This window comes from Plectropomus leopardus, chromosome 19 (genome assembly GCF_008729295.1).
Source record: "Plectropomus leopardus isolate mb chromosome 19, YSFRI_Pleo_2.0, whole genome shotgun sequence".
NCBI lineage: Eukaryota > Metazoa > Chordata > Actinopteri > Perciformes > Serranidae > Plectropomus > Plectropomus leopardus.
In genome coordinates this window covers 5,419,488-5,444,485 of record NC_056481.1, presented here as the reverse complement: position 1 = coordinate 5,444,485, position 24,998 = coordinate 5,419,488, and the positions used below count along the sequence as shown (strand labels likewise).

The 24,998-nt window shown below is 43.1% G+C and overlaps 1 protein-coding gene across 1 annotated transcript in view; it reads left to right on the top strand.

The window, feature by feature from the left end:
• Window positions 1–3,323: 3,323 nt before the first annotated feature.
• Window positions 3,324–24,998, top strand: part of sema4gb (sema domain, immunoglobulin domain (Ig), transmembrane domain (TM) and short cytoplasmic domain, (semaphorin) 4Gb) — a 39,018-nt gene continuing 17,343 nt past the window's right edge. Inside the window, exons 1-6 of the mRNA XM_042507565.1 lie at window positions 3,324–3,500; window positions 22,236–22,384; window positions 22,779–22,841; window positions 23,156–23,254; window positions 23,344–23,437; window positions 24,631–24,744. Coding sequence (XP_042363499.1) covers window positions 3,356–3,500; window positions 22,236–22,384; window positions 22,779–22,841; window positions 23,156–23,254; window positions 23,344–23,437; window positions 24,631–24,744 — 664 coding nt within the window. The 5' untranslated portion in view covers window positions 3,324–3,355. The remainder of the gene's footprint in view (window positions 3,501–22,235; window positions 22,385–22,778; window positions 22,842–23,155; window positions 23,255–23,343; window positions 23,438–24,630; window positions 24,745–24,998) is intronic.

Here is a 24,998-nt window from a genome sequence, read left to right as displayed (position 1 = left end):
AATCCAAGAAATGTCCTACATTCCCATGAATGTCATGTCATGAAATTCTAGAAATGTCCTCAAACCCGAGAAAACATCCTAAAATCCTACAAACATCCTAAAGTCCAGAGATGTCTTAAAATCCTAGAAACATGTATGGGGCTTCTGCAGCTGGCCCCTGTTATTTTGCCAAAATGGCCCCCAAGCAAAGCAAATTGAGTATACCTGCTCTAGGTGTTCTGCAAATCACGCTCATACTGGAAAACACCTTCATCACACTCTGCAAACCTCTGCACACTCTGTAGGCAAGTTACGACTTCATGTTCGGATGTTTGATGAGCATCAGAGGGCAGAGATCATCATTTAAAGCAGGCCAAAATGCTCCTGCTGCAACCATTGATCAATAACCAGGAAGAAAATTGTCTCTAAGTGACGTGCTTCAGACACCGGCTGCTGTTTTTGTTTCGATCCCTCTCGTCTCCCATCATGCGTGACACACCGGTCGTGCTGCTGCCAAGGCAGATGTGTTTACCTTCCCGTCCTGGAGCTTCTCTGCTTTCATCAGTGAGGCAACACCATTGACACCCCTGCCAGCTCCTGTACTACACACAACGCAAATGCAGATGTGTTGAAATGATGGTGTGTTTGCTGTGTGTTTGAGGGCAGCAGCTGACAAAACCACACCAAAGGGCTCCCACCAGCGGCGTGTCTGCTTTTCTGGTTCATCTGTTGCCCTCGATTTTGACACAGTTTTGGCAGACGGTGGTTTTGGAGCTAAGGACTACTTGGGCATGGAGTTAAAAAGAAGTGAGCTTTTCAGACTTCTGCAGCCCACTCCTTGTCTCTGCTTGAGACCTGTGGCTCAAGGCTGCATTAGATGAATCTCCCAGCCAGCTGTCAGTGGCTGAGTTGCATTGTGGGTAATGTAGGCACCAGGTTTTGACAAGGAAGTATGAAAATATAAAAAGACAGCATCTCTGGTTCTGCTGCATTGATTTTGATTATATTTGTTAAAAACTGTCATTGTTATACAATTGCAATGCCAATTTGGTGGAGTGCCCTTTTAAAGGGACAGTTCACCCCAAAATCAAAAATACATATCTGTTGTCTTACCTGTAGTGCTAGTGTAGTGCTCAGGGTTTCTTTGTTGTGAGCTACAGAGTGTTGTGGATATCATCCATAAAGATGTCTGTCTTCTTTTAAATATTATGGAACTAGATGGCACTCTGCTTGTGGTGCTCAAAGCGCAAAAAAAAAAAAAGTAAAACTAAACACTTTCTGTTTTGTGATTGGAGGTGTAGTTCAGTAGAAGAAAATAGTTCCCACATTAAACTGCTCACAACAAGGTCTGTGGATTATCTCAAGTCACCGGATCATGATATCTGGAAGAGACATTGTTGTTAAGTTTTTTAATTTTTTTGGGTGCTTTGAGCACCACAAGCTAATTGCCATCTAGTTCCATTACATTGAAAAGAAGGCAGACATCTCTGTGGCTGATATCTCCAACACTAAGCAACAATCTAGACTGATAAATAGCATCACAGGTAAGAGTAAAAACATCTATTTTTAAAATTTATTTTAGGCTTAACTGTATCTTTAAGATTGCCTTTATGTGATGGAAACTTAGGAGATTCTCCTCCATGCATACGATATTAGGGCAGTAGCATGATGTTTCTTGGTGTTTACACGTTTTTGGAAAATCCTCAAACACTTAAAAAAATCAAACAAAAATATCAACAGGTCACAACTGAAGCTGCAACTCTTAATGTTTATGTGTATCTGTGATGAGTTTCTGCTGTAGGCTGTTTATAGTTTCCGCTTTCAGAGTATACACCAAAATGACAAACCTAAATGCCTAAATTACACAACAATGGTACATTTTACAAAGCATGAACATAGACCTGGGCATTTTTGGGTAAAGACATCTTAAAGAAATAGTCCTGGATTTATGCATAGTGAAAAGCTTCCTGCACCATCACTAACTTTCCATCAATAACTTTATCATCATATACGTTGGTTCCAAAGCTTAGCACCCAAAGTGCTAACAGAGAGATCATTAGCCTCTCTGTGCTTCATGCTGCAAATGATTAGCAGCAGCAGCCGTGGAGATTATACTGGGAATTCTCCAGTGTCACAATGCTGTGGAGCGGGATTCACAGTGTTGACCCTTTGATCAGTGACAGAGCCAGAGAACGGGGCAGCCAGGCGGAGATTGTGCTGATGGCACGGCGCCTAATCTGTAGATTATCCGTCATGCTGCTCCACTGTGCGCACGGCTAATTAAGAGATGGAGTTGTGTGTTGCAATATCTCATCACAGGGGCGCATTATTTAACTCCCCAAACTTTTTTAAATGGTCTTTTATGTAACAGCACCTAACTCATTCACTTTGGCTAATTGGTTGTAATCAGAGAGTGATGGTGCATATCAGCAGCTCATTTTCTGCTCACGCTGTCAGGGAGGAAAGAAAGTTCAGACACTGTATCACTTCGGCAAAGTTCATCACACCCGCTGAGGATGTTTTGAAATATTTTAAGACATTAAAAGTGTCTGTTTTTTGTTAATCATATGGGATATTAAAGGGACAGTTCACCTTAAAATCAAAAAGATTTTTTTCCTTTTTTCCTTAAACAATCTAGACTGATCAGGAGCACTACAAGTACGAGGAAATACAGTATATATATTCTTGATTTTAGGGTGAACTGTCCCTTTAGGAGGAGAAGATCAGTAGAGTAAGTTTATTTTGCTACAGTATATAAAGTATATATAAAGCCAGTATATAAAGCCCGACTCAACAGATTAAGTCTAAATTCTTGCTTGTGTTGTACGTCGCTTTGGATAAAAGCGTCTGCTAAATGAAATTGTAGAATTGTAGATGCAACAGTAAAATGCTGCTTCCACAATGATGCATGTTGCATTAATTTTAACAACCTAAAATGTTACATATGATAGATTATATCAGACACAGGGGCCATTTATAATGTTATTGTGCTTTTACCTAAGTATTTTTTTCACTTTTACTCATAATAAGGTGTTAACATTGTTGTATCGGCATTTTACTCAGTTGACGGATCTACTTCCTCCACCACAAGTTTGAATATACCTACCAAATAGTATATTCCCTCAGGAGTGTTGTGTTTCTGCAAATGTTCATGTTGTTTTTAATAGATCTCAGCAACAACAGCCTCTGGTTTAGTGTGCTGGATCATTTCACCTTTAGTTAAACACGTTGTTTTTCTCTTTCTCAGCTGGAGGATAATCAAAGATTCTGCATCTGCTTCCTGCTGGGCCTGAAAAAACACATTTCTCAGATTTTTTTTGTGTTCAACATTTATTGTAATTGAGGCTGCACTCAGACCCAGGTCTGTGTGTTTAACATGGGAGACCAGAGATCAGTTCAGCCCCTCCTGCACCTACTGCTGCTCCTGATGCTCCTCGCCAGGCTGTCGCAGCTGTGGGCCTTCCCCTTCAGCCCGTCCCTCGACCTTGATGTCACACCCAGGACAACTGTCTTCTCTAAAGGTGAGGGGCAAACACAGTTCAGCTTTCAAAATAGTATGACGATTGGAGAAATCAGGCAAAGCTATTGTGTGAGGTGAATAAGCTGTTGTTAAAACTACAAGAAGTTAGTTACTGTAGTTTGGCCCACTTTACCAGCACAATCAACAGTTGGAGCTGCTGTCACGTCTGTAAACACACAAATATGATTCACATATTTTTGATTCAGCGCGACTCATTGTTTCTGAGGATATCATTATCTCCAATGTCCAACTTGAATTAACGACAATAAATCTGCTTAGAAATGCTCCTTATAACAGGAGAATCATCACAGTCAAAGTAATCCAGTGATGTTTTTTCTGGACATAAATGGGAACACTGCAAACTGAAATTCGGCATACTTATAATGGTGCTAATTTGCCAAAATGTTAACAAATATACGCTAAAAATAACCCGGCTTAAACTTTAGTTCATAAAATAACACTGTAACATCCTGCGTCCATGTCTGATGTCAACGTCCACTGACAATGCAGCAGTATTTGATGAGTTAGGTTGTTGCCCACTGCCTCTAAAACAGATGTGCCTGGTGCATATCAAACTGCCACAAAATGAGCCTCAGTGTGTCCATGTCTGATGCCAATGTCCACTGGCAATTTGGTGGAATTTGACAAGTTGAGTTGTTGCACGCTGCCTCAAAAACTGATGCGCTGGGTGCACATCATATCGCCGTGAATGTCTGAGGCCGACATGCTGCCTTAAAAACGGATACGACCAGTGCATATCATGCTGCCATGAAGGAGCCTAAGTGGGTCCATGTCTGATGCCAAGGTCCACTGATAATGCAGCGGCGTTTGGCCATTTATGTTACTTCCCGCTGCCTTTTAAACTGACACTTTGGGTTTGTATCATACCACAGCAAAAAGAGCCTTGCTGCATCACTGTCTGACATCACTGATAAAACAGCAGTAGTGTGAGTTGGAGGTGAAAACAGGCTGTTTGTTCACTTCCCCCCAAGCATTATGGGAACTTAAGTTGCAAATAATCACAACATGATTATTCTCATATAGAAGTAAGAGAAAGAGTGAAAAAAAAGGAACTGATATTAATGTGGGAGAGGAGGAGTGCACAATGTCAGACTTTAAAACGTCTGTTCGAGGAGCAAACACACGTGCACAAGCCCCCTAAACACTCACCTCACTGTCCTTATTTGATGCTGCTCAGGCTCCTTCCTCCCTCCCCTCCTTGTAAAAGAAGTGGCACAGTTTTCGAAGTTGGCCCTAAAGACAGCTCCTTCATGCTCAGAGTTATTAATCGCCTCTCTCAAGCCCTGTCCTAGATCACACGGCTCAGCAAACACTTCTAATGAAACAATAGACAAGAAACCCTCATAAACCTGAGCACCGTAGACCTGATTAGTGTCCGTGCAGAAAAACTGCTGAGTTGGTTTATTTGGGTACGGAGGGGACGTTTACCTACATCATCAGCACCTTCCTCCATCCACCTAACCCCCTCTTCAGCTCGCCACCGGCTCACCTTTCCCCTCCCTCTCTCTCCTCGCCCCTCATCACTGCGGCAGAGGCTGCAGCTGCAGCGAGGAAGGGAACTCCGGCACTGGCAGACTGATCATATGGCTGTGCTCTTACCTCCACCCCTCTCCCCTCCACCCCTCCTCAGTCCTCCGAGGACGAGTATTATTAGAGGACGGGTGGAGCGAACAGGGCCCGACTCTGCTGCCAGCCGAGCTCTCTCCGGTGCAATGTCATAAGAGCTGTTGAGAGTGTTGCAGTGTGAGATGATGCTTTGGAGATGGGGGGATATGCTGCCTGACGTTCAGAATCACAATCAGTCAGAGAGTTGAGAATATAACAGGAGGAGACACTTTTTTAAAAACTGTTTTACTGTACTTTTTTTAATCCAACCTGAGAAGAGCTGCAGAAATGAATATTCTGTTCGCTGGAGAGAGAGAGAAATGATGTGAATATTTCTCCTTCAAGGTCCAAGTTTTCACAATGAACAGATTTGTTGTGCTGCAGGGAATATTGAGGGGAAAGTATTTATAGTAGACCCTGCAGCACGAAGAAATAAACAAATACTGAGTATGGCACTACTTTTAAAGCTACTGGTGTGCAGTGGTGCCTTCAGAAAGAAAAAAGGGGTGGCCAGATCACACCACAGAAAATTTTGGGATAGCACACCAAAAGTAAAAGCCATAGCTGAATTCCAGGAATTTGATTATGCTGCTGATGTATAAAAGAGTTGGAAACAACAACAACAGTTCAAGGCGGAGACATGTTGTTGTTATGCCACTTTGCCTTTCTGTGTAAAGCCGGGTATACACTGTGCGATGTTGGTCTGTCCCATGCGAAAGATGACCAACGTGACAGACACATGAAGATATCTTTGGTCGTGGCTCTAAACATTGGCCCTATGTCGCACAGTGAAAGAGGTTCAAGAATGGTTGTTGTCATGGACACACATAAATGCCTCTTTAGCGAGGGCTTGGTCTGTTTTTCTACATTTTTCTCTTACCACTACAGCGGCGTAGATGGACGACACACGCTAACAACTTTTTGTTCTGTCAAGGTACAAACATGTAATGGGGGGCGGAGTTGTCTCACCTTTGAGCTGGCAGAGAAGCGGATAATAGCACCGAAGTGAGGTTTACGTATAAGGGAACAGAGACGGGAACATGAACGGGACGAATGTGACGTTCTGACAGCGTATTTTACATGTGATCCACTGCGAGAGATTTAAAAAGCAGCTGATAGCGGTTAACTCAAAGAAAAAATAGCTGCCATAAATGTCAGCAAATTGGGAAAACAAAGAGATTTGGGAGCTCCTTATCTTCCGAGTAGAGGACGAGATAAATCACCATACAACAGGGGCAGTAAATGATTGTTTTGCCATTGTTACTGTCAATAAAGCACTGCAGATACATGTCACACTAGAGGCTGACACTGTTGTGTTAATGTCACACCAGTCCTGCCTTTTTTTGCTTCTGCAGTGCCAGCATGCTATCTAAAATCTCACACTGGAGCAACATGATTCTACCACTGTTTGGTTCTGTGTAAAAATGCAAAAAAAAAGGACACTGTAGTACGAACTCTGTTAGTTCTTTGGTCTCTATCTTTCCCTTTTCCATTGAGACTGTAAGCTTCTGTTGGTGTTGTTTTGTCTTGTTCTTTTAGTTTAGATTACATTGTGATTATATCCCTCCATCAAATACTGTGGTACTTGCTGTCTGTTTTGTGAATCTGTTTTGCCTGAGGCCACCTGGTTAATCTGGTTTTAATCATAAGTGACATTGCCATGTATCTTTTTTTATCAAAATTGTCCAACTAAGCAACAGTAACTAAGGGGAGTGGGACTTATGATCGGTCAATTGTATTGGGGAGTCCTGGGCCTGCTGTTGTGGAGCTGTTTCTAGCGACCAATGGGAGCTGACAGCAGTGAACTGATTACTAATATCAGTGCCGTTATTTATCAAGCAAATGAAAAGGAAACACTCGATTAACCCTGAAGAGTTCATTAGACAGGGCAGCACGTATAATTCATTAACCCTCATTAAAGTTTCTAAGTGCATCATAAGCAGGACTCATTGTCTATTTTGAAAGCCTCCTCCCAATTGTCTTGCCCCCGGCTATTTATTTACACATCTTGGACTCTGCCGGATTATAAATCATACATACTGTGGGCACTTCTCTGTGCTGCAGCCAGAGTCAGCCTCTCACCACAGATTTTATTTTTGCCCTCGTAGAAAGTTGTCCTTACCTACTTCCCAATCATCGGGGGAGTGCAGGGTGTGCACGTGTGTCAGCATGCGTTTCGTCAGTCCCCATGCATGACTGCTGTATGTGTGTGAAGGGAGAGCGCACGCATGTAGTCACATCATGTAAAGTGTGCACCCGCTGTCACTTCCCCTGTTTTGACACATCACATTTGGGGGTTTCGGAGAGCTCCACCTCATAAAGACGATGTGTCTGCCTGGGTTTGAAGTACTGTGCTGTATATGGAAATAGGATGGATGTTGTATGTGGGTGTCACTACCTGTGGGAGACTCTGTGGGAGGATTTATATGATGTTTCTTAGCTGAGGTGAGGGGGCGCCTGTTAAGTTATGGTATGCTTTATGGATGGCCTATCTGAGTGGGAGTACATGGACAGTGTGAGTGAGAGGGAGCTCAGATTTCTAAGAAGGAAAATGATACAAGATGACTTTGTGCACTCTCGTATGGAAATTTCAAAGGATAGGGGCGTTGGAAAATTCACCATAGAGGAAAAAAAGAAAGGATCCCGCATAAAGTAAGCGCATGGCAACCATGGATGGATAACTGAACAGGCCTCCCGGGCACAGGCACAGAGGCCCGAAGTGTCAGCAGGGCCTTCACTTGCAAAATGTGACTCAAATTAATATATGGCAGGAAGAGACTCAAAATTACCACAGAAAGACACAAAATCATGTCAGTAACACACAAAATTACCTGAAAGAGACAAAAAAAAAACCACAAGGAGACGTAAAATAAAGGGACACAAAATTACAAAACAAGACACAAAATCACCTCAAAGAGCCCAAAAACAACAATTAGGAGACACAAAATTACTTTAGAGTGACACAAAATTACTAAAAAAGACCTCAAAGAAACATGAAGTTGCCTCAGTAAGACACAAAATTACCGGAAAGAGACAAAATACAACCATAAGGAAACACAAAATGAATACAAAGCGCCATAGAATGGCTTTAAAAGACAAAAGATCTCAATAACACACAAAATGATCCCAAACACAAAATTGTCTCAGAGACAAAAAACAACCACAAGGAGACACAAAATGACTCCAAAGAGGGACATTACTTCAATAAGACACAAAATTACCTCAAAGAGATACACAATTACCTCAATAAAACTCAAAATTACCTCAGAGACAAAAAACAAACACAAGGAGATGCAAAATGACTTCAGAGTGGCACAAAAGGACTAAAAAATACACAAAATGTCTTCAAAGAGACACAAGATTAACACAATAAGACAGAAAATCAATTCAAAGCAACACAAAATAAATAAGAAAAGAAACAGAGAATTACAAAATAAACCAAAAAAAAAACTCCACAAGGAGACAAAATGACTTCAGAGTGACACAAAATTACTTAAAAAAGACACAAAATTAGGACATGGTCTCCTTGTAGATATAAACAGCTTGACACCATTCTTATTTTGTGATGATTATTTGACAAAAGAAATTAGATTATATTCTATTTCTGCCAATAGATTCCCCTAAATCCCACACACTGGGCCTTTAATGGTCAAATTTGACGACTGAGCTTGTGTTTGTGTGTTTATGAGACAGTGCTGAGGTGAGATTAATGCTCGACTCTGCTCTGAACTCTGCAGTTTGCCCATGGGGGTTCCTGCTTTGGCTTTCTGTGCCTCTGCCACCAGACCTGAAGTAATGCAGCTGTGAAAAATTGATGCACTGTAAGCTGTCTACGGCTGCGATGACAAGCTGAGATGGCAAAAGAGGTCGTGGTAGTAAAATTCCTTATGGATTGTGGTAGTACTAAAAGCTGCCAGCATGATGCTCTTTTTTATTCATTATTGTAATTAAAGTTAGGAGACAAGTCTATTATCATCTTTGCAAACAGCCAAGCTGCTGCGTCTCTTTTGAACGCAGGAAACATTGATGATTTGCTCACATTATCAGCTTGGCTCGCTGCCTTAACTGAAATTTAATCTCTGTGTGACAGCGCTGTTGCACCATTCGTTTTTACCTTCTTTATTTCCTCTCTCTGTGATGACATTTCATGCTTTGGACCCTTAAATCCACTGAGTCCCCCCCCCCCCCCCCTTGATTCTTTGATCCTACTCTCCTCTGATACAGTGCTGATGTGTGAATCCGACAAGATCTTACTGGAGATTCACTGATAGTATCTAGCGAGACCTGAAATAACACGGGGACTATTTGTGTGTTGTGAGTGCGGGCTGGCTTTCTTTTCTGAAAGATGAAAGTGTTGGCTGTCTTTCATCTTGCTCCGCAGTCTCCCTGGTTGAACAAAGTCCTGCGAAAGTTTTGGATCTGACACAAGCTCTGAAAAAGGTGTTTGCGTCTCCGTAAGACACGCGGTAAACATAACGCAGCCACTGACGAGACGCTTAACAAGCAATCTCTCTGACAGTGGCTGACATCTTTACTTATGAAGAGCTGAGTGCACAAAGAAGTTCCTACTTTTCTTAAAACCACAAGCTTCCTGAAAAAAATAGGTTGGTTTTCATTTTAGGGTAAAGTTTAAGGCATATATATACATATATATATATATATATATATATATATATATACATCCTGAATTCCCATTTTAAGGGGTTAATTCACCCAAATTACAAAATGAATGTGTTAATATACCTGGGCAAATTGACTTAATTTCTTTCATAAACATGAGAAAAAGGCAATGAGAAACTTAAGAAGCAATGACCCAGAAATTAGCAAGAGTTGCTCATTGCCTTCTCCCCTTTTTTATCTCAGGTTTCAAGGGTATATAAAGACAAATTGTCACTCTTCTTTTATTCCATCGCCAAATAAATTACTTGTTACTGATTGGCTAGCAGATGTAGTTACAGTTTTTCCATCAGTAAACAAAATGCACTTCACAATTGCTGTATGAAATATGAAATTTTAGATTTTTTCTTTATTTTTTATGTGCACCCCCATTGAAAATCAATAATGCTTATTTATTGTTATATATCTCACCAAATCTAATCTGTGCTATATAATAACTGAGAAAACACAACTCTATTTTTGTATATCAGGGCACCCAGTTGTGTATTATTGCTTACGTAACACATCGTCATGTTCATTGACTCTTGAGGCGGCTAAAGAAGTGAAGACGTGCTTATATAATGTGGACAGAGTTGACGACAACTGACGTCTCTGACACTGTCCAAAGAAGTTAAGTCAATCTTTCCTCCCAGCATTTGTTCCCAAATCTTTTCTGTAAGCACGTGTTTGTGTGTGCATGTGTGTGCGTCACATGGTCCCCGGAGTGTGTCTAGTGATCAGTGAGTCACACAGGAAGTCACACACACACACACACACACACACACACACACACACACACACACACACACTCACAGGATGACTGGTACACACACATAAAAACCACACTGGATTTACTATCATCTTGGATCCCACATGGGGGATTACAAATATGTCTGAGCGTGAGTGCACACATTCTGGACGTGCCACCTGTGACGGCTCAGTGTTGAGACACACACACTTTGGCAAATATACAACAGACACACACACACACACTCGTCAGATCTTCTGAGTCACTGACAGAAGTGTCTTCACTCTTTTTCAGGAGTCAGATGAAGGGTGAAATAAGTGTGAAGTGTGTGTGTGTGTGTGTGTGTGACAGATGTTTCAGAGGGACAGTCATTTTGACCTCTCTCCCTCATCGAACGATGTACTCTGAACATTCAGACAAACAGGTTAACACACACACACACACACACACACACACACACACACACACACACACACACACACACACACACACACACACACGCATATACAGGATGACAACAGTAAATAGAAACCAGCACGCTGAGAGGCTTCTGGCACAGCTCAGCGCTCTGTTGACTTTCTTCATTGATTTTACAGCAAAGCACAAGGTGCAGTGTGTGTGTGTGTGTGTGTGTGTGTGTGTGTGTGTGTGCAAAACAGTAGCTTCAGGAAACAGGAGGTCAGCATGAGTCTGCTGCTAATTTACTGCACATATTCATGGCAACGCTGATGCAGAATTATATGGGTTTTTTTCCCGATTTCTGTCATTAAAGCTACACTTAACAATATTTTTCTGTTAACAGTGGATCAGATTACTAATACGAAACATGTCGCTCATAGTGACAAACCCACAGAGAAGTACAATTTTAAACTTCCTGCTTTTAGCTCATTGTTTTACAGCAGCTCAGCACACCTTCATAAGGTATATTAACAGTCCTCACACATAAATAAATACAGAATATGGAAGAAAATCATGACTCATATAACAGCAATGATCACAGGGACAACTGTTACAGCTTCTTTCTACATGCTCTCTAAAAAACGCTTTAGATGCCTCGCAAATTAGGACTTTCTAACCCGTTATCTTTGAACTAATTCGGCTTGTTTAGCTTACAGTTGTGATGACTTGTTTGGCTTGTCAAACAGAGAGAAATAGGCCTTTTCACACTGTGCTTCAAACTGTGCGCACCTGTCTCTATTTATTGGCTGTTGCACCATGGGAATTGAAGTCCTGTAACTTTCTACAGAAAACACCACTGGGTATCAACATTCGTCAAACATATACACAAAACAAAACGGTCTCTTAACAAAGTCCACATGAATAAATTAAAAATTATTTTGCAAGGAGATTGTTTAATAAAGTTTTATTTCCAACAGCTACATGTCAGAGGGGACAGTGAGTCATTATTTACAGTCCGATGAGCAACTTGAGATGAATGAAGCTGAGAGACTATGTCTGCAGATAATTCAGATCATTTTTCTAAAAAGGGATAGTGAAAAGCTAAAGAGTCATAAAACAATAGCCAAGACAAGGGGTCGATAGATTATCTGCCTGGGCGATATTTGGCATTTATGTATGACTGGAACCAAAAATGGACCACAAATAGAAACCAATAGACTTCCAAAATCAAAACTTTGTCCTATTTCCTACAAGTTTTGCGATCATATATGCAGATATATTTGTATTTATCTGTATTATCTCCATTTATAGAGACTTCCAAACGAAGTTCTTTTGGGAGCCTTATCATTACTTTTATCATAGCATTGTAGGATCCAAAAAAGTATTATTTTTTAAAAAGCAATATCATCTTGTCAATTGTGCTTACATGTGTTGTTCTGGATGAAACAAACAAATGATGTGTTTTGTCATTTAATTTTAAGGAAGATTTAATAATTGCACTTTAAATTAATATGTGATTGTCATACAAGCCTCATGAGGTGGTGGCTTTGTACTTCCCACATTACATAGAAGCTCTGTACTGTGTGTGTGCACGTGTGTGTGCACGTGTGTGTGTGTGTGTGTGTGTGTGTGTGTGTGTATGTGTGAGTGTTATGGTGTGTATGCATTCAGGTAAAAAAGTAGACCAATTTACTGTCTATTTCTCCATATGTGTGTATCTGATAGCTTGGTTTTAGTGCACAGCTGTGATTGCAACCCATCGATTTTGGCCTCTGTTGCTCAGATAAAAGAGAAGATTGTTGTTGTGTTGCCATCGAGGACTGAGGGACGTCAGATGTTCAAAAATACGCCAACACATCAGTGTCGCCTGCATAAAAAGAAACACAGTCGTACCACGGCAGGCCTGAAACCAAGGTCGCTGTGCCCCCGCTGCCTTGGGGCCAGGGACATTTTGCACGTCACCACCGTGGTCTTCCTCAGCAGCGCTGCTTGTTATATCATGCAGATACTATTTTCATTAGATAGAAACCAAGGCTTTGGCGCACTCTCGAATGACTCATGAATAGTGGGCTCTTTACGTTGCCTTGGGCTGCCGTTGTGTTTGCATAACTCTCTTTAAAACGTGATCTCTGGGAATATGCAGCGTTCTCGTGATGAGGATTATGTTTTGTTGTTTGTGCATTTTTGCGTGTGCGTGTCACCCTCTGCTCTTGGTTGCTTGTCGATACATGTATGGATTCTGTATGTTTTTTTCGTGTGTGCATACCTTTATATGTGTGTACCTGCATGTGGTGGAGAGGTTGCCCTGCTGCGTGACTCCTGCCCATTTCCTGCCAGAGTCCCCCATCCTTCAGATGAATCCCCTCCCCTCCGGTGTGTCCTGACCTTTGGCTGTGTTGGAGGAGCTGCTCATTGCTCACTCAAATCTGAGGCTGACTGGCAATGAGAAGTACTGGGTGGCAGTCACACAGTTTTGTTTGCAGATGTCTTTGAGAGTTGCATAAGGTTTTGCTGTCATTGCCAGTAGCTGTGTTTACATTCACACTTTTTCTCAAGCTGATCTAAATCAATCTGTTTGAAGATTTCAGGTCTACTGTTTTCATGCGCCATGCACAAAAATAATGATTATAATAATTTGATGGGGCTGCCGACTCTCGCATTGACCATGACACATGCAATTGACACTTTTCACACACTCTCATGCCACAAAGTTCATTTAGTCTCCACTGAAACATATTAATTTGTTTCTTATAGACAGACTCGTGAGGTTTTTTTTTTACCTTGACATGTTTTAACTGGCGTCTTCCTGTAGTGTTCCTCAGAAGAGTCGCGTGATGTTGTTCTGACATGTTCTGTCAGCTGTTTCATCCACGTTTGGTTATCCTGTCAGGTTGGACAGAATTACATGACAAGCAAATTGGCTTGAATTCTTTCTTTAATTCTGATGCTCGTAGGACCATTACAAATCTCTCTATTTTTAAACTGATCCTCGGTGCAACGAGCATGAGATGACTGGCAGCCGTTTACTTTGTTAGTGTAATCAGAGGTAACGTAACGTTTCCTTATGTTCCTCCTGATGACTTTGTTCACTTTTTTGGTTTACTAAAGAGGACAAACATGTCAGGAAGCATTTTTCTTTGCTTGAGACTCTGAAAGCTCCACAAACGCTGCAGGCACAGCAGCCTCTGCGTGATTTAGGCCATAAAACTATTTCTCTTTACACTGAGAGATGCAGAGGCGGGCAGTGTTTATACACTAATGGCTCAGAATGAATGTTTGGAAGATTAAATTTCTTAAATGTCACGGTTGATGTAACTTTTGTGGAGGGTTTCCTCTTTCCTTGAGCAATATGCGCAGTGTCATTCTTCCCAGCTGTCATGCGTATAATCAGTCTGACGTCCACGACAGAGCCAGTATGATAATAACCTAATTATTGACCAGTGAGAAGGCTCCCTGTAGTTGTCTGGCTGTCGGTGATAGAACCAGTAAGAAAGAGGCTGACAGGAAGGCAGGTGGGCGGTGAGAGAGACTGCAGTCTGACTCAGTCTCTGCCTGGTCTTCAGGAGAGTCGATGGGCACTCGCAGTCATCACCCAGTGTGTCCATGTGACAGTCAGACAAGCGGCCAGTCATGTGGGGAGGAAAACAACTTCCATGTGAGGTCGGGGGAACTCTTAACAGTCTTCATCCAGTTGTATTATGCAAGATCAAATGCAACGGCACACTAGCTGTCATCTTCTCTATCATCACAGTCTTTATATGTATAATAGCGGCAAAAGCTTTAGTAACACTGGAGTTGAGACAGTAGGGTCAAAGACTTTAACCCTCAGGGCTCGCTTTAATATTACGCACACTTGCAAAATACACTGTTCAAAATCAAGTTTTAAACAATATCATACATTAATATTATTTTCTACTTTTATCGAGTTTTTTAAAAAAAAATTTAACCAATATCACTCATAATCATCGATATCAAATATTTGTTAATTTTTTTTATCCTTTAAATGCCAGGTTTTTGTTATGATGCCACTATGTCTTTAAAATGAAAAAAACACACACACAAAAAAGAATTATTTTCAATATACTACATGCTAAGTAGATTTATTTATTTATCTGTCTATCTATGTATTTGGAAAAGACATGTATTTTCTCCAAATGCCAAAAATGACATCATCAGGTGGAAAATGGTAAAAATTACAAATTCCAAGGCTAAAGCCCAGAATGACACCCAGAAATAATACAATGCATGTGCATGAACACAGCCATAATTATAAAAAAATGAAGAATGAAAAGCAAGCAAAATGTGCCAAAGAGTCCCTCAGGGTTAAGAGTGTTTGTCTTCTTGTCCATAAACAGCGTTTCCAGTTTCATTTCCGGAGGATCCTTTAACTGGTTTGACAGCATTTCCCAACTTAAACCAGACTATTAACAGAAACTTGTCATTTTTGTCTTAAACTGTCCTACACGTGGCTAAAGAAACTGTAAGCATAAAACATAACGATTCTATTTGAATGTGGTAGCAACGGCACAGATAGGTGGACTTTTTGCTCATGCAGTATTTCTGTGCATGAGTCAGGCTGGATGTTGCACCTCAGCACATTTTCAGTAATTCTAGATTTAAAGGGGAACTCCGACAATTTCACACGTCATAATCAGTTTACATGTCATGGTTAGCATTACTCAGCAAAGGCATAACTTTGTGGCTTCTGTGGCTGATTGCCGTGTGCTCCCTCCATGTTAGCACTTGGGACAAACTAAAGTAGATCAAAATTTGAGTCAAATACATTTGTCCCAAAGATGGTTTTGGTTTTTCATTTTAGATAGTTCTTATCTGATGTCTGATGTTTGCTCAAATGTTTGTTTTTCCAATAAGCTTTGTTTTGATTAGTTATTTGATGCTGTAATTGACATCAGTGTGCTTGTGATCAATGGTGCTGCTCGTGATTGGTCAAATGGGTGTATGGGCAGGAACTTCATACCGCAGAGATCAATATTTCAGAAAATCTGGCTCCAAATAATGTCACAAGATTAAGAGACAAAGGGCTTTTCATAGTTGTTCTGTGTCTCTTTGAGGTTGTCTTTTGGTCATTTTGTGTCTCTTTTTGGTTATTTTGGTCTTTTCCTGGTAGTTTGATTGACATTTTGAAGGTGACACTCTGGGCCCCTGGGCCTGGGCCCCCTTCAGTAATCCAAGCTATTTTTCGGAACATTTTTTTTAACAAACTATACTTTTAGTGAAGCTATATAGCAGAGTTTCAGGAGCAGGACCACACCTCCACCGCACTTCAACCGCGCCTCTTCCGGCTTAAATATCCTCCTAACCCTATCTCCCCCTTTCGTTCTCGTTATTCTGCACAAGCGCGTACCGACACACCACGTAGCGTTTCGCTCTCGGTCGACTGCGGTTCGCTCACTCACCCCTATAATGGATCCTGTCTCTCCCCGTCGGATGACGACCTGTTCGGTCGAAGCCGTGACGATGGCCCTCACCGTCTCCATCTGGCCGTGCAGGCGTCCTCAGGGTCCGACGCCGACAACTTCTCTGTCGCATCCGTGCCGGAGACGCCGACTTCGGCAGTGCAACCGGCCGCCGGCCCCTCAGTTGCCTCCATGGTCCATGTTCCACCCGGCTCCTCTCTGCTCACCATCCAGATGTACGGCTCGGCCGATGGTTCCTCTGCATCTCCTGGTCCGCCACCCTCAGCGGAAAGAAGAGGACGCGGTCGCCCCTGTGCAGCCCTGCGCCGCTGCGGTTCTCCTACTCCATCGCCGCGGAGGATGGTGACGGCCTCCCGCCGTTGTCTCGACTCTGCCGGCTCGGCGGCTCGATGTCGAGCGATGAGCGCTGGAGCGCGGCGTCACCACGCTCCAGCGAGGTCTCCCGATTGCCGGCCGCCTTTGCAGACCGGGGAATACCGTTTGGCAGAACTGACAACAAGCTTTTTGACATCGTGACATCTGAGTGCTGCTCTGTCAATATCGGCGCTCTTCCGGGTGACGTCATCGCGGCGGCTCCCGTCGTGCGCCATGACGTCAGCACCTCTGTTAAAGGGCCGGTTCGTCTTCAACCACTTCCGGCGGCCCGTGCTGAATAGGAAGTGGGGACATGCTGCCTCGGGCGAGTCAAGTCAAGTCTAGTCAAGTCAATTTTATTTATTGAGCCCATTATCACAAAACATGGTTCGCCTTGGTGGGCTGTACAGTTTACGACATCCCTCTGCCCTTAGACCCTCACATCACCCAAGGAAATACTCCCGAAAACAAAAACAAAACAAACAAACAAAAAAAAAAAAGTCGCTTCACCTCGGTCCCACCGGCCGCGGAGATCAGGTTTGCCTGAGGCGTCTGATGTGTCGTGGCGCCCTCCCACTCCCGCCAGCTCACCTGACCTGGGATTCTCGACGCTGTGTTGCCTGCACCCTTGACTGTTCTCCCTCCTCAATTTGAGCAGCCCGCTCATGTTGGACCGCCTGGCACCGGGATGCCAGCACCACTTCCTGCTCTTCCTGGCCATCCACAGCAGCTCTGTCCACTTGAGGCCCCTGGCACCGGCCGGTGCCCTCTACTGCTCAACCTCAGCAATTGCAGCATTCGTTTCTTGATGGAATTTCTGGCACCGGGGTATCGGTGCCCTCGGCTGCGTATGCTCGACAATCACACCACTTCGCTCTCGCTGGGGCACCCTGCACCGGGATGCCGTTATCCCCAGTCGTACACCCACAGCTTCCTGGTCTGTTGGGTTGTCGGCGCCCACGGCCGTGCAATCCCAGCCACTGCACCAGTTCGCTCTCGCTGGGGCATCTGGCACCGGGTTGTCAGTGTCCCTCATCGTGCCTCCGCATGACCCACAGCAGCCGGCCTTGGTTGAGACTCCCGCCTACGCCTCCCAACCCGTCTGGGCCGGGGTCGTTGGCACCGGGCTGCCACCGAATTTTCCCTCTCATCCTGTGCAGAAAGGATGGGATGCCATTGCCTCTGGCTGTGCGCGCTCGGCAACCAAACCACTTAGCTCTCGCTGGGGCATCTGGCACCGGGGTGCCGCTGCCCCCAGTTGTACGTCCAGTGACTTCGACGGTTTGCTCTTGTTGGGGCATCTGGCACCGAGATGTCGGGGGCCCCCAGATGTACGACATCGGCTATTGCACCGGTTCACTTCCTTGGGACTTTTGGCACCGGGCTGCCAGTGCCCTCTACTGCTTACCCTCGAAGCCTGCATCCGCATTGTTGCCCAGGGGAGGGCTTCCTTTCTCATCTGTTGCCTGTTGCTTCTTCCGTCCCGTCGCTCATGGCCTCCATCTCTCTCGTTGCGCCCAGCCGTGCCGAGCTCTGGTTCTGGCTCCGCCTGCTTGGCAATTGGAACAAATTTCCTTCTTTGACGATCACCTGTCTCATCCTCAGGACGTCAACCTTTTCAATGACGCAGCTCCGTCTGACGGTTTTGGGTTTTTTTTACGATGGAAGATGGTTCGTAGGCAATGGCCCCAAGAGTTGGAAGGAGACTGCCAGGTCACTTTATCCGCTCTCTTTGAGATCTACCCCATCATCGTCGCCACCATGTTATGAGGCCGTGAATGGAGTCACCTATCTGTCCTCATCTACTCAGACAATCTCGCAGTAGTTTGACATCATAAATAAAGAAGTTCAGAAGCTTGACTCCTCATGTAGACGCACACCCGACTCGGGTTCCTCCATATTCGACCTTGCCTTTCAACATCTAAACCCAGCTTTCATGCCCCTGATCTGGAATCTCAGAACACCATCATCAATAGCCTGTCCCCATGCAACTCTCTCTTCATATCGGTCGGCTTGGAATTGTTTCCACAACTTTCACGACATGCATAACATAACTTTTCCTTCATTTGATCTCATCACCTTAACCTGCTTCATCACCCACGCCCATTCTGTCTTGGGAAATTAAAACCCAGACAATCAAAGTCTACCTCAGCGGCATTTCGTTCATCTCTAAACTCCTAACCGGTAGTCATGGCCAGCTCATGGTCATCCCCAGATCACCTCACTGCTCGGAGGCCTCTCACGCTAAGAACCAGCCCAAAATCCTTGTAGAGTCCCATTAACCACGGATCTGCTGTCACGTTGTATCCACACCATCCGCTCCAGATATAGCATACCTCACGTCAACCAAACTCTAGAGGCTATATTCATTCTCACCTTCTTCCGTTTCCTCAGATGCTCAGAATTCACTGCTTCGACCCTCCGATACGATCCACGTCGGCACGCCTGCCTCTCTGACCTTTTTTCTCTAACGACACCATAGTTATTTTTAAAAAGAACAAAAACCAACTAATCTAGCCAACCCACTCCCGTCTTCTACTTTAACATTCAATCAGTTCTAAACCCTTTCCTTATTCTCTCCAATTACTTACATTTCCGGACATCACAAAGCAAATCCCAAGATGACCCTCTGTTTGCATCTGAATCCGGCCAGGTGGTTACCCGCTTCTGGTTCCACCAACACTTCCGTCAGGTCCCGTCATTGTCAGGCATCTCTCCCATGCATTACTCCGGACATTCTTTCAGAATCGGAGCTGCCACCTCGGCTTCCCGCAGCGGTATACCGGAACACTTTATTCAGATCATGGGCAGATGGTCCTCCCAAGCTTATCACCGTTACGTCCGTTCCGACCTAAGAGATCTCAAATCGGCTTTTTCCTCTCTCATATAATGCACGCTTTTGGGGGTCTGTCGTGCCCGGGAGCCACGGCGGATTCCCACCGAAGCTTCCCCACACCGCACTCAACCATCCGTTCCAATAATTCAACATCAATGTTTATACCAAATCTACATTCACGTCAATAAATTGTTAAAAATTAAATCCGATTGAGGTGTGGTCCTTGCTAGTGAAGTGAAGCTATATAGCAGAGTTTCAGGAGCAGGACCACACCTCTACTGCACCTCAACCGCGCCTCTTCCAGCTTAAATATCCTCCTAACCCGATCTCCCCCTTTCGTTCTCGTTATTCTGCGCCCCTCCCCCCCTCCCTCGATCTCTTTCCTTTTCCTCCTTCTGTCCGTAGGGTCCTAAGGGGTCTGTCGTGCCCGGGAGCCACGGCGGATTCCCACCGAAGCTTCCCCACACCGCACTCAACCATCCGTTCCAATAATTCAACATCAATGTTTATACCAAATCTACATTCACGTCAATAAATTGTTAAAAATTAATTCTGATTGAGGTGTGGTCCTTGCTAGTGAAAAAAGGAATGGAGACACAATCTGCCATTTCAAAATTTGTGAATGGCACCTATGATACTCAGTTTATTAAAACTGGATTTTTCTACTTGTTAGACTTTATTGCCATATTTTGCTCTCATTTGCTGTTGAAGTGGCAATAAATTGACTCTGATCTAATTCAATACGTTTTAAGTGAAATTTATGAACCACGGAAAATAAAATAACTCAATACGTCGGCTTGCATTGCTGGTTAATCACTTGTAGCAGTTACACTGTGATCCCCTGGCCCTCCCAGCCGCACTCGACCATTCTTGCTCCATTACAATGAACAGGGGAACAGATTGACCGCGACAAGCGTGCAGGACCTCATACCACAGTAAATCGATTGGCGGGGGACAAATATAGGTTGTCTTATTACACCGAAGCGTGGACATGCTGCTATCCGTTCACAATAGAAAGAAAAGGAGGAGAGGGAGGTAGAGAGGTGATTAATATGCTCATCTGCTTTCTGCTGACTCATATTCCTCGATGTAACTGTCGATACTTTCTCTTATTCTTTTGTTCTTTCAGCACATACTGCTTTCTTCTTTTTGTTGTTTCATCAGACATAAATCTCTACGTGCACCTATCTTTTGGTACGAATCAAAGCTCTGTAAAGCTACTTCTGCACAGAAGGAGAAAAAACAATCCCCTACTTTTTTTTTATTGTCTCACAGCAGCAGACCGACCTGCCCCCGTTTCTCACCGGAGCGTGTTCAAATATTTAGTTTAGTGCACCAGGCCAATTTTTTTTTTTTTTGCAGTGGATTAATAATCTGTTTGTCTGCTCCCTCTTTTACCACCCTCATTCACACACACATTTACACACAGACGATGATGCTGTGACAGTACGACTGATGCGATTTGGCATTACTGGGGCAACAATCTTGCTGAATGCCCTAAAATTTCGCCTCCCCTGTGCCCCCATCCCCACACTCTCCACACTCCTCTCAGCAATCACTCCAGCGACCCCCCATCTCCCAGATCCGCCGTCGAGCCTCATGCTCATCTTGTCACACTAAGCATGTTCACTTGGGGTGTGTCGACTCTGGGAATTCTCCAACGAGCGTGAAGTCAAGATAGAAGCTTTCATAGCAAACAAGAATTTGGAGCTGTTAACATATGCCGCTCCATGAGACTGAGTATTATATAAAGATGTTTGATTGTGTTGCAAATATGATACTAAAACTACGCTTTTATGCTTCCTTAGTTTGAGGGAATATCAACAAAAACATTTAGATTTTCAATCAACAAAATAAGGTAAACTTCTCAAATGGACAAGAAAATCTAATCGGTTCAGCTGCTGTACAAGAACCTTGCCTCTATAAAGATGAATAAAATTTGAAAAATAATTTCCCTGTAAATTGGCATTACCTTTCCATAAAGTAAAGATGTTTTAGTCACATCACGCCATTTGGAAAGTTTATGGCAATATGTAAGCCTACAGTTTGTTTTGTCGAGGTAAATAGCCAATGTTAGATGTTACTTAAAAGAAACGTTGCGAGTTCAGCATCAAACCGTATTTCTTTACTCTCCAAGAGCTGTCTCCAGCGTTGGAGAGCCACACCAATATTTACTCCAGTTTTTCTTCTTCTTACATGTTTTTTTTTTCTTTGCCGCGAAATGTTGCTTCTCTCCGGAAGCTGCTTGTGATGAGATTATATTTTCCAGAGCTTCTCCATCCCTCCATCACTGTGTTTCTTAACTAACTGAGACTCTAACTTTCACAATGCATCTTCATCCTTTCCTGCGGCACACTAGATGCTACAATTTGATCGCACTAGGCTAAAACAAACTGCATTTAGCTCCTACATTGTTGATAGGGTTGTTCATTTTTTGAATGTTTTGAACTAAAATTATGTCCAGATTTTACAAAATGTACCTTTAAGCAAAATTTGTGATGGTTGTGAATTTAGCTTTGTGCACGGGGGCATTTTTATGTTGAAACAGCTAAGAGGCTTCCCCAAACTGTAAGCAAGTTACCTGAGAACAAAAGTACAGCCATAGTTTTCACATAGTTTTCGCCATTTTAAACAAAGAAATCTTTGTTGTTATATGTTATGTGTCACCTCTATTTGCAGGTCTGCTGGGCAGCGCCAGTTTTTCCGGCTCTTCCCAGAATTACAGCACCCTCCTGCTGGAGGAGGAGGCCGGGCTGCTGTATGTGGGCGGCAGAGGAGCCCTGCACGCTCTCAACACTTCCAACATCTCCATTACTGCAAACTTCACGGTGAGAGCCAGACCAAAGATCAGCTGCCACAAAGAAACAGCAAAACCTCCCATTTTACAAGTTTTCTCCCATTTCCTAAGTGTTGAAGAAGGACAAACTAATAATAGCCTTAAGCAGATTGAACAAATCCCATTGTGTTCCTCCAATTTTATGGATATGGGATTAAATGCACCAGGCGTTTATTCAAGGGTTACTGAAGAGAGTCAGCACTCAGTGACGCAGCCAGAAAATAAAGTGTTGCTTCCATCTCTTCCTGTTTATTACTCTCTCTCACACACACAAACACACACACCCTTCTCTGTCCATAGATCTTTCTGTTCATCCACGTATGTTTCCCTCTCTATTTATTGAGCTAACTGAGTCATCCTTATTACCACCTCCCCATTGTTTGCAGATTGATTGGGATGCTTCCCCTGAACAGAAGAAGCAGTGTCTAAACAAAGGCAGAGACAATCAGGTACACGACTGCAGCTCCACTGTTATTGTTATTCAGAAAACTCTTTATTTTCCGAGTTATTGTCAGAGAGCATAAATGAAACACTTCTGCTTTGTGATGTGCGGATTGCATCTGACAGCAACGTTGTGGATAATCTTTTCGAGTACTTCTTAATCCACTTTTCCTAAAAAAACAAAAAACAAAAAACACATTTATTCATTGAATATTTGCATGAAATCTCCCCTGAACATGAAGTGGATCGCCCGGCCTGTGTTCGCTGCAGCTCTTGCTGATTGTGGATCCAGAAATAACCTTGTTTTTTTTATTCTCTGCAGACAGAGTGCTACAATCACATCCGCTTTCTGCAGAGATTCAATGAGACTCACCTGTACGCCTGTGGAACAAACGCCTTCAGACCTCTTTGTGCTTATATAGTAAGAGCTCGTCTCATTTAATTTCAATACAATTCTGACTAGACTAGAATTAAAATGCAATAATTATGTCTTTTTTTTCTCTCTGTAAGGATGCTGAGCGGTTCAGCTTCTCTTCAGGCTTTGAGGAAGGCAGAGACAGGTGTCCATATGACCCAGCAAAGGGATACACCGGCCTCCTCATAGGTGCGTCTCCTAAATTTGCTTTGAATCTGTTCTATGCAGCATGTTGGTGTCATCAAAACAGGCACGGGAAGTATGTTGTAAAAAAGCAGAGACTGAGGCTCAATCCTAAAACACCCGCTGCCTCCGGCCATCCGCCTACATATAATGACAATGCCATCCAGCCGCGTTATGACATCAGACTCATATGTTTCAAAGCACTGACAGAGCAGATGTATTTGACGAGTTTGGAGTGAGAACAGACTGGAAAACCATATATTTACAATAATACCTAAATACTGGATGCCAAGATGGCACTTCTTCATTCCTATGTAGTTGCTTGCCTGGTGCATAAGCCCCCCAAAAACCTTTTGTGCTATGCAGCCCACTGAACAGATGCGTTGTGTTTCTTCAGCTTGGCTTGCAGACTTTGCATTGCGATGATGTCACAGGTTTATAGATCAATCTTTCGGCTCCAGGCCAACCTCCATGGCTCAAAAATTCATAATAGAAAGAGTCATAATTGACCTTGTTTGCAGTTCAAGGTGTCCTGTGAACAGTTTTAGAGACGTTTCTGTTATAATCAAGGTCTATGAAGAAAATGTCTTTTGGGCCGTGGGAAATTTTTTTGCTGCAGTGTTGCAAGTGGCCACTGGGAAAAATTGGCCACAAGGTTGAACTGCTTTTCTGGGGTCCTGTTATCTCATCTATGTGCATGCTTTTTATGCGATTTTATCCTCTGATTTTACTTAATTGTAGTGGGGGTTTTTTTCCCCTGTGAGGCACTTTATGATTTTGTTTTGAAGCGTGCTGTTTAGATGCAGTTAATTATTTTTATTACTGGGACAGCACATCAACAATTAATCGACAAATGACTGCCATGGGGAAGATTTGTCAAAAAGAGACTTCTGAGGACTCATTATAGTTTCTGCTTAATGCTGGCATGTGAGTGTTGTATTAAGACAGACTTTTATAAATTTGACCCACCTTTTATAATGCAGTATAATTCAAAAGAAGACTCAGGAGAGGAATTCAAACATTCTCTTGGTTCAGTTTTAACATGCTTGGATCTGTATCTAATTACCATTTACAAATATCAAAACCACCTTGTGTTAGAGGTCAGTTTGCCTAATTACTCTGTAGTACACAAGCCGCTTTCATTTATATCTGATTTAACTCCAAATTTCTTTCTGTTTATTCATCTATCTGTTAATCAGATGGCGAGATGTTTACGGCTTCTCAGTATGAGTTTCGCAGCTCTCCAGACGTGCGCAGAAACTTCCCCTTCCCCACGCTCAGGACAGAGGAGGCCCCGACCCGGTGGCTTCTGGGTAAATACATCACATGACAACACAAGTCAGAAATACTCCACAATTACATCTAGTGATGAATAAGTTGTGCAAAAATAACAAAAGACACTTCTTTATGTATTTCCACTTACAGTAAACTACTTAATGGACCAAACTTCATTTCCATTTTGCACATTTGTAGCTCATGGGATGTTTTGCTGCTACTGCAAAAACTGATTGACTCAGAGATTGAAAATCACATCAAAAAATTGCTCCGCACTGCAGCTCTAACTGGC